The sequence below is a fragment of the Serinus canaria genome, chromosome 18 (genome assembly GCF_022539315.1).
Source record: "Serinus canaria isolate serCan28SL12 chromosome 18, serCan2020, whole genome shotgun sequence".
NCBI lineage: Eukaryota > Metazoa > Chordata > Aves > Passeriformes > Fringillidae > Serinus > Serinus canaria.
In genome coordinates, this window is record NC_066331.1 from 6,967,297 (window position 1) to 6,977,514 (window position 10,218).

Sequence of the window (10,218 nt, forward strand, 5' to 3'; positions counted from 1 at the left end):
AGCTATAGCCAAAACAAGATTATAGAAAAAAACTGAACCTGGGAGCATGGGGAAGGTTTTATGGTAATGAACAATTATAATACACATGCAGTGACTGCATATAAGCAACGAACTTGTAGTGAATGGTGTGCACGCCAGGCAGAGCTTATCCCCCGTGCATCAGGCCTCTGGTAACTTCTTAATGCTGCTTTGGTGTTAAGGGGTTTTATTTTACCCACTTTTTGGTGAATTTCGGTGACAGTTACTGGCCACTCAGATAGGAGCTCACCTCTGAGCCTCGACGGATCTGCAGTCGACAGATCTCCAGCCAGCACCGAGGGCTTCTCGGGGAGAACCTCGGCTTCAGACCGTCAGGGGCTCAAGGTAAGATCCCTGGGGTGAGTAAAGACATTGTTTAAATTGTTTATCTTGGGGTTATTGACGAGGGGTACGAATCCCCTCACAGAGTTACTGGTGAGGGGTTTGAGTCACCCAACAGGGGTCAAGTCCCTGGGAAAGCTCACTGTCCTGGGCTTCGAGTCCCCCAGGACTACAGGGGCTTCCAGTCCCTGAGGACAAGGGGGTTCCGGTTCCCTCCGAGGGCTTTCTCTGGAGCAGGAAATTTAAAGCCGTGTTGTAGCTGGCCGAGGAGAAAAAAAAGCCAGGCTCGTAACACCGGAGCCAAAGCATTGCTGTTCCCGCTGTTGCGGTGGAGTTGCTTAGATACTCTGAATTCTTTTTGGTCTTTGGCAGTTGTGCGTGTGTGTTGAGCTCAGTTTGCCGGCCTGTAAAATCAACACTGAGACGCCTGTGATATAAAGCTCGTTTAGGAAGAGTGTTGAAACTTAACTGACTGTTGGGGTTTCGAAGCAATCGGGGTGTGTGTGCTATCGATAATTGAGGTGTTTTTTGTGTGCACCGCTGAAATCGCATTTGTGGACGCGAAGCGCCATCTCGTGCCAGGGCGCGCCGATTCCTGGCGCGAGTGGGAGCGGGCGGGCGGGCAGGGGCACCCCCAGTTGCAGCTCAGCCGTTCCCCCGCCGTCATCTTGGCTCGGGGAGGAGGAGGAGGAGGAGGAGAAGAAACCCAACAGACTCGCAGCACAGCAGCCCTGCCCCGGCCCGGCGGGTTCTCGCCTGCTCCAGCGCCAGCCTGGGTAGCGTTATCCGCCCGCTGCAGCACAGAACCAGCCGCGGGGACTCCCCGCGCCCAGGTAATCGTTGTATTCGCTTTCCAGCCGTTGTTATATACTTGTATTACTGAGTATGGGGGCGGTTTGTTCTAAAACTAAAGTGGGAAATGATATCCCTAGTTCTCCGTTGAAATGTGTATTGAACCGCTGGGAAGAGATAGGGGGAGGCTCGCTACTGAAATCCAAACTAATCCAATATTGTAACCACTGGTGGCCCCTGTATAAACTGGACAATCAGGCGAAGTGGCCAGAGAACGGCACCTTAGATTATCACACCATGTTACAACTGAAGCTGTTTTGTAGGAGAGAGGAGAAGTGGAATGAGATGCCTTACGTAGACCTGTTCTTTACTTTAAGAGACCATCTAGAATTGCGAAGGGGGTGCCTGCCCAGCCTGTCAAACACTCTCATGTTAGCTTTTGGAAAGGAAGAGGAAAAGGATAGGAGACTGAAGCAATGTTGCTCCTCTTGTAGTATTGGGCACCACTGTTTGAAATGCCACAGCCGATGGGAAGAGGATGATGTAGAAATGATGGAGGCACCAGATGCAGGAGACAGGGGCATCGAGAATTGGGGTGAGCCTGATAAGGGGGAAGCACAAGGAGGGGATGAGCAGTCATGGGGGAGGCAAGAGTTAATGTCAAGTCCAGTGGTGGGGAGAACCCAGGGTGAGCAGGAGGTGAGAACACAAGAGGTAGGGGAGCAAGGGGTGAGAAAGCAGGTGGGAGGGGAGCAGGGGGTGAGAAAGCAGGAGGTAGGGGAGCAGGGGGTGAAAAAGCAGGAGACAGGGGAACAGGGGGTGAAAAAGCAGGAGACAGGGGAGCAGGGGGTGAAAAAGCAGGAGGTAGGGGAGCAGGGGGTGAAAAAGCAGGAGACAGGGGAGCAGGGGGTGAAAAAGCAGGAGACAGGGGAGCAGGGGGTGAAAAAGCAGGAGACAGGGGAGCAGGGGGTGAAAAAGCAGGAGACAGGGGAGCAGGGGGTGAAAAAGCAGGAGGTAGGGGAGCAGGGGGTGAAAAAGCAGGAGACAGGGGAGCAGGGGGTGAAAAAGCAGGAGGTAGGGGAGCAGAGGGTGAGAAAGCAGGAGGTAGGGGAGCAGGGGGTGAGAAAGCTGGAGGGGGATAAGCAGGAGGCCATAGCTCAGCTCTGGACGGGGGTGGGATCTCACAGTCTTGTAGTGGTGAAGGTGCCTTTCTCCCCAGTCGATCTCGAGGCATGGATGAGACTGGCAGGACCCTACAGAGAAGATCCAGAGAGAGTATCTAGAGTATTTGAAACCATTCTCAAGACCCAGAACCCGGACTGGGCTGTTATACAAGTTCTATTAGATACTCTATTAGATTCCACAGAAAGAGAGATGGTACTCAGGACTGCCAGGAAAGAGGTGGACAGGATAGGTACAGCAGGTGCATTACCAGGAACTGTGGAAGAGCATTTTCCCTCCCAGGACCCCAAATGGGACCCTAACACAAAGGAGGGGAGGGTTTTTCTGGTACAATATCAACAATGGATATTATTTGGCTTTAGACATGCAATGCCAAAGGCAATCAATTGGTCTAAACTTTATGAGGTGAAACAAGAACCACATGAGACTCCAACTGCATTTGTGGAACGCCTAAGGGCAACTGCCAGGAGATACACTAATATTGATCCTGAAAAACCAGAGGAAGCTGTACAGCTGGCTTCCATTTTCATAGGGAACTCAGCACCGGATATTAGAAAGAAGTTACAAAAGCTGGAAGGAGCAGAGTCTCGTGACCTGGGAGAACTATTACAAGTGGCCTGGATAGCTTTTAATAATAGGGGAGAAGAGGAAGAAAACAAGATACGGGAGAGAGAAAAGGCGAAGGAACAGAAAGAAAAGCGACGCGGAATTGAGTGGGAGGAGAGAAAAAAGAAATGGGAAATGGAAAGGAAGGAGAGAGAAAAGAAACGGGAGGTGGAAAGGAAAAAAAGAGAAAGATGTAGGGATGCAATGCTCAGCGCAGCCCTGCAAAGGGCGCTGTTTAACCGCAGGACGGAGCGGGGCTCTGCCCGCGCAGCCCTGCAGCCGAACCAGTGCGCCTATTGTAGGGGACTGGGGCACTGGAAACGGGAATGCCCCAAGAACCTGAAAGGGCCCAAGCTCACCCAGCTAACCCTCCATCAGGAATGACGGGAACCGAGAGTGAGAGCCCCAGCTGAGCCACTGGTAACAATAGAGCTGGGGGAAAGAGAAAATTGACTTTCTAATAGTTTATTATATCACATAAACTATAAATATTGACTTATATATATATATAGACTTTCTAATAGTTTATTATGTAAAATAGTTTATTATATTATAAATACTTATTTGGTATTAAATACAAATCATGGAAAATTAAACCAAGAAACTGTAAAAGTTGTTGGTGCAACAGGGAAAGAGGAAAAACAAACATTCTTTAACCTTATTAACTTTAAATTTGGCAAATGGTGGATGACATCCCAATTTTTATATATGCCTGAATGTCCAGTTCCTCTGTTAAGAAGAGACCTGCTAAGTAAACTGGAGGCACAGATTTTGTTTAAACCTAGAGAAATGCAATTATTGGTGCCCGAGACTAAAGCCATCGAGGCAAGGACTTTTATGTTGCAGGGAACACTGGAACCTGACAATTCTGGAGGAATACCAGAAATAACAGAAAATGCAGTAAAACACTCTTGACTTGGACCGGTGGAACTCCAGGCCATTCCCAACAAGCTCAGCCTGTAAGTGTTACCCTAAAAACTGGATGAAAACCAGTAATACAGAAACAATATCCTTAAAGTTAGTATCTAGGAGGAGAATCGAGAGTCTAATAGAAATTTTCAGGGAATTTGGATTATTGATAGGGTGTAAGTCAGAACACTCCCATTTTGCCAGTTAAAAAGCCTGGGATGAATACACAGGTTGGTACAGGACCTGTGAGCAATCAATCAAATATTTCAGGATATCCACCCTGTCCTAGCCTGTCCCTTTACCCTGTTAACATCCCTTACAGAATATCACCAATGGTTTACAGTGATAGGTTTGAAGGATGCCTTCTTTTGCATACCTCTTGATAAGCACAGCCAGGGCATTTTTGCCTTTGAATGGGAATATCCTCAAACTGGTGTGAAGACTCAGCTTGCCTGGATTGTGTTACCACAAATATTTAGAAATAGTTCAACGATTTTTGGGAACCAAAGGCAAAAGACTTAGAGACCTGGAAAGTGTTGGTCCCTGAAGTGTGGTCCTGCAGTATTTTGATGATATCTTACTAATGACACGTGCATGGAATTGACTATTCTAAATTTCCTAGGCCAAGGAAGTTACAAAGTATTTGGGGAAAAAGCTCAAATCATGAGGCAGCAAGTTACCTACCAAGGGTTTGAAATAATACCAGGACAGTGGAAATTTGGAACAGACAGAAAAGAGGCCATCTGCCAAGTACCCCAACCTGCAATTGCCTGAGATTTAACAGCATTCCTGGCTATGGCTGGATAGTGAAGATTGGGGGTTTTAAATTATGGACTTTTGGTCAAATCATTGAGCTTTTAAAGGAGGTCCCCAAAGGACCTTTGATTTGGGCTCCGGAGGGTGAACACGTGTTCTGTCACTTAAAGATGGCCCTGATGTCTGCACCCACCTTAGGACTTCCAGACTTAACAAAACCCTTTGAGCTTTTTGGGCAGGAATGGCAGCACCTCATCCTCAGAGTTCTGGCTCAGAAGGTGGGAGACTTCAAGAGGCCTGTGGGGTGCTTTTCAAAACAGCTGGACAAGGTCAGCCAGGAATGGCCCAGATGCCTGCAAGCTGTGGCAGTGACTGTTTGCCTCATCCAAGAGGCCAGGAAATTGACTTTGGGACAAAAGTTAGTAGTGCTCACTTCACACACCCTAACCACTGTGTTTTGCCAAAAAGGGGGGCACTGGCATTCCCCAAGGCGTATGCTGAAATATCAGACTGTTCTAGTGGAGCAAGAAGATATGGAATTGAAAGTAACCACAGTGGTAAATCCAGCCCAAAGCCTGAACATCCCAAAGCAAGGAGAAGAGCAGCTGACCCTCCATTGCCTACACACAGTTGAGCAAGTTTATGTAAGCTGACCAGACCTACAAGATGCACCAAGTGAAGATCCAGAGTTCTTTACAGAAGGAAGTGGCTTGGTGCAAGATGGAAAATAAAAAGCTGGCTATGCCATTGTAACACCAGCCAAGGTAATAGAAGCTGCACCACTGCCCACGGACACCTCAGCACAACAGGCAGAGCTCAGTGCTGTGAAGAGCCCTGGAATTGGCAGCAGGAGGAAGAGTAAACATATGGACTGACTTGAAATAATGCTTTTAGAGATGTTCATGCCCATGGAACTGTATGGAAGGAAAGAGGCCTATTAACAGCACAGGGTTCTCTGATCAAGAAACACCAGAAATATTGTTCTTCCCTGATGCCAGCCAGTTGCCCAGAGAAGTATCTGTGCTACACTGCAGGGCGCACCAGTGTGGGGAGTCCCATATTCCTGCAGGAAACAGATTTGCAGATTAACCTGCACAAGAGGTTGCACAACAAAGCATCCTGACATTAATACCTAAGAAAGCTGTTTCCCTCCCAAAAGTTAGCCCTGGGTATAGTCAGGCAGATTTAAAATCAGCTACTTACCTAAAAGTCCAGAATAGAGAGGGTGGATGGCTGGTAACTCCCAACAACCAGATCACAGTGTCACCCAAGTGATGTTGCAAATTGTCAAGGAGAAATACCAGCAAACCAACTGGGGAATCAGTGCTATGGTGACTGGTCCAAGGACTCAGGTACCAGTATCCCTATGACAAAACTTGTCAAGTCTGCTGATGTGTCTTAAAAATAATTCTTTGAATTCGAAAGGATTGCCTCCATGGATCACTAATAGAGGAAACACCCCCAGGGACTACTGGCAAATTGCTTTTCCTGAGCTGCCACACCAGCAATTATACTGGTATCTCCTGGTATTTTTTATTGGACACCTTGTCTAGATGGCCAGAATTTTTCCCCTGCTGCACCAACAAGGCCAGGAAAGTCACCAAGGTACTCCTCAAAGAGATCATACCCTGGTTAGGAGTTTCTATTGGGATGTCACTGATAGGGTCCCCATTTTATATCTGAAGTGTTACAGCAACTTGGTAAGCAGTTGGGTATAAGCTGGGATTTACATACTCTATGGAGACTGCAATCCAGCAGAAATGTTGAGTAAATGAATCAGACTTTAAAGAGACAGATTGGCAAAATGTGTCAGGAAGTTTTCTTAAAATGGCCACAGGTGTTACCACCAGGCTTGCTATGAGTTAGAGTACAGCCTCAAACTAACCTGAAAGTGAGCCTACATCAATTGATGTTTGGGAGATCATATTCTGCTGCAACTTTCTCTGGATCTGAGGAACAAATTGGGAATTGGGAAATAGAACAATATTTAATTTTATTAGGGAAACTCTTGAATGAACAAAAAAGGTTTGTCATTCTCTCAGAACCTCTTACCCTAGACACCCCAGTTCACTCATTTCAGCCTGAGGATCACATACCCATCCAGATCTGGAAATCTGAGCCACTTCAGGAGCAGTGGAAAGGACCTTCTCTGGTTCTGTTGACTACAAGGCCAGCTGTGAAAGTGGAAGGAATTAACTCCTGGATACTTTGCTCCCAAATTAAGAGGACTCCTGACTCAGACTGAATTGTGGAGAGCACCGGACCCTTGCTGCTGAAAAAGTTGAAGACATCTGTAAAGGAGCAGCAGAATGTATAGACTAATATTTATGGGCATTATTTTATCTTTAGGTGGAGATAAAATAATTTTAAAATTATTTTAAATTATTTTAAATTTTTAAAAAATAATTTTAAATTATTATGATTTTTTTCTGAAGAAAATTTGCAGAAAATTTAATATTGAAGAAAGTTTAATTTGAAAGAAAATGAAGAAGAAAATTTAATATTGACTTGAATCCAAGGGTTTGGTAAGATGAACAATCTGTCCAGCATTACAGCCTGCCTCCCTATCCCCAGTTCAGCAGGGGAACCTATTTCTTGGGGAATTATCCCTTTATATCTGTCAATGGTGATTCAATATGATAATCTGACATTACAAACAGACTGGCCTTAGATCTAATGCTGGTCAAAGAACAAGGGGGTTGTGGATATTTTAAATTGGATAGAGAATGTTGTTTTGTGTACACATCCCAAATGTAACAGAAGATCTCCAGAGACCACAAAATGTGAGCAGTTGCTGAGGGTAGCAAAACTATCCTGAAACTAATTGGTTCAATAAAATTCTTCAAGGAATAGTGTGATGGTCCCTGAAAGGAGGGCTGGCTGCAATACTGGAAACCATCATTACTGTAATTGTAGTTGTAATAATTATCAGTACTGCTATTGGTTGTGTTTGCAAAATGATCAAGTCATAATCTTGTGGGAATATAGATAGGTGACTATAGATAGAAATCGAGTTGGAAATTATCAAATGGCCTAAATGAATTTGAGATGTTTCAAAGGGGGGAATTGATACCAAAAGGGTTAATCAAATTTCTGCAGTGTCTTTCTACTTTTAGCAAAAAGAAATGGTGTATGCAGGAGCTGCTTTCTCAGCAAGGACCTATGGAATTCCTAAAACATCTGGCTTAGGAATGCAGCTACAGCCAAACCAAGACTATAAAAAAACCTGAACCTGGGAGCATGGAGAGGGTTTTATGGTAATAGGCACTTAAAATATGCATGTGGTGATTGTATATAAGCAATGCACTTGTAGAGAATCGTGTGCACATTAGGTGGAGCTTATCCTGTAATAAATGATGCCTCTTCTTAACACTACATTGGTGTTAAAGAGTTTTATTTTACTCAGTTTTTGATGAATTTCAGTGACAGAACAAGGGGCTGATGGTTCTGCAGCCCAGTGATGTCTCAGTGTGGGGCTGCTTTCCACTTGAAGTTGCCACACACTATTTCAGAGTTATGTTCTACTTATTTAAATACTCAAAAGTCACATCTAATTTATGGAAGCCAAACTTCTGCACTCCTGTTTTTCATGCAAGGTGCGCACATGTGCTCTCTTAGTAACTGCAATCCAAAAAAACCAATTTCAGCAGAACCTGACAGCTGTGCTCTTGCATCTAATGGCCTCTGAGTGGTGACAGCCAGCTGGGAGGCACATATTTGTGGATGAATCCATGGAAAGATGGATGAATTCTGCTGTGGGAATAATTTCCCTGCCTTTGCATACAAGTAAAGTCAATGCTGCACTGTTTGCTCTATGCAAACAATGCTCATGTTGTACCAGACAAACTGTTTGCAGAAGAGCTTCCTTTTTGTTTTGTTTTTAAAAGATCTGCAGTAAAAATAAATACCAAGGACATTCATCCAGTCCAGAAACATAAATAAAACACTAGAGCCATAAACCTAGCCCAAAAATTGAAGCCAACTGACTTAATTCAAAATATTTTTTACCAACTCCACTGCCAGCAAAGGGAACAGCAGCTGTGTTGAAATAACTGCTCTGGGAAAGCCACAGTGCAGCACCATCACCCTGTGCCTGGGCAGGGAGGAAAAGTCCTACCTGGCTCTTCCTGAGCAACTCTGGGGAAAGCCCTGTGGCTGAGTGGTGCTTCCTATAGACATGAGGACATGTCATCAGGACATGACACGAGCTACTTTTTGCAGAAAAGGGGTGCTTGGCAGCAAGTAAAAGGATTTTTAGTGTGTGTTTTCAGACTAGACTAAACTGCTCAGCCACCTAAACATCTCTTAACAACTTCACCCAACCCCAGGTAAATCCCTCCTGCCATGCATTTAGGGAGCACTTTGTCCAAAATGATTAACTGCCTGTCTAATTACCACAACTCCAAGTCTGGTAGTTAGAGAGCACTGCCCCAAACCATTAATCACCCCAGAGCAGGGTGAGGAAGGCCAGCAGCAAACTCACCTGCTGGGCACCTGATTGATGCTCCTGCTTTCAGCCAGCTGAGGGGAGCAGAGCCAAGGCACAGAGAGGCTGCTCCCAAGGGCTGTGACCTGAGGATTCCTGGGAGCTGCACTGCTCCAGGGCTCCTGGGTTGTGCTGGGACAGGATCCTCACCTCGCCATGCTCCTGTGCTTCAGGAGAGCTCCTCCTGGTCCATGACAACCCAGCTCCAGGGCCTTGCTGATCCAGACCAGCAGCGTTCTACCAAAGGAAACAGGCTGGGAGAGGATGCTCCAGGCTGTGTGCAATGGTTTTCCCTATTGTAAACCAAGAGATGGCCCAGCATTGATCATGGCAGCTGAGATGGCCACAAACAGCAGCCATAGACAATAACCAGAGACCCTGCAGAGCCTGGGACAGAGCCTGGTCAGATCTCAGACTGGAAACAGGCTGTTACAGATTACTGATGCTGGGCACTACCTACCACTAGGAAGGTCATGGGAGCTGTGTGTGCTGAGCCTGCCAGACTGGGAACAGTTTCTTCCTGGAGCCCAGACTGCAAATTCCAGCTAGGCTATATGGAAACAGAGGCTATGCTGCTGGTCTGGTGGGTGAAGGAGAGGGAGAAAACCTCTACTTTCGTGGATTATTTAGGATAAGTTGGAGTTCCTGAATAGTTCCTGATCAGCTAAAAGAGCCCTTGGGAGAGGGGAAGGAGTAATCTTCTCATCCCATAAACCCAGGAGATGCTCCACAATAGGGTAGATACTTGGGAAGAACATTTGGCATATGAGAATTGCTTGTTTCAGGAAGGACTGGGGGATGGAAGTTACACAGAAGAGTAACTTCCTTTTAGTTCACCTAAAGAAATAGTAAGTGTGGATTTTCCAGTACTGTTGGGTGGGACTGCACCCCTTTGGTATTTCAGTCCCTCTTTTAGAGGTGTCCAAATGACCAGGAAACAAAGTCCTGTTGGTTTTCAGTTTTAAATACAAATATAACAAAATCTTTAAAAATATGGACTCATAGGCAGAAGGACACTTTAGGGGTTCAGTGCTGGGAGATCAGGGAGAGCAAAAGTCTACAAAACCTGTGTGGATTGGGCTGTAGGGCATGGGATTACATGGGGGAGGAGTAGCTGTGCCTTCTGC

At 45.9% G+C, this 10,218-nt stretch overlaps 1 protein-coding gene across 1 annotated transcript; it reads left to right on the forward strand.

Annotated features, from left to right (window-relative positions):
• Positions 1-1,701: 1,701 nt before the first annotated feature.
• On the forward strand, positions 1,702-10,107 carry LOC127060260 (uncharacterized). The gene is made up of 2 exons (XM_050981581.1): positions 1,702-3,899; positions 6,686-10,107. Exon 1 carries the CDS (start codon positions 1,702-1,704, stop codon positions 3,322-3,324), a length of 1,623 nt encoding a protein of 540 aa, XP_050837538.1. The 3' UTR covers positions 3,325-3,899; positions 6,686-10,107.
• The last annotated feature ends 111 nt before the right edge of the window (positions 10,108-10,218 follow it).

Bases quoted from the DNA above. Each gene is read 5' to 3' on its own strand.
- LOC127060260 (XM_050981581.1), top strand. From the start codon at position 1,702: ATGATGGAGGCACCAGATGCAGGAGACAGGGGCATCGAGAATTGGGGT.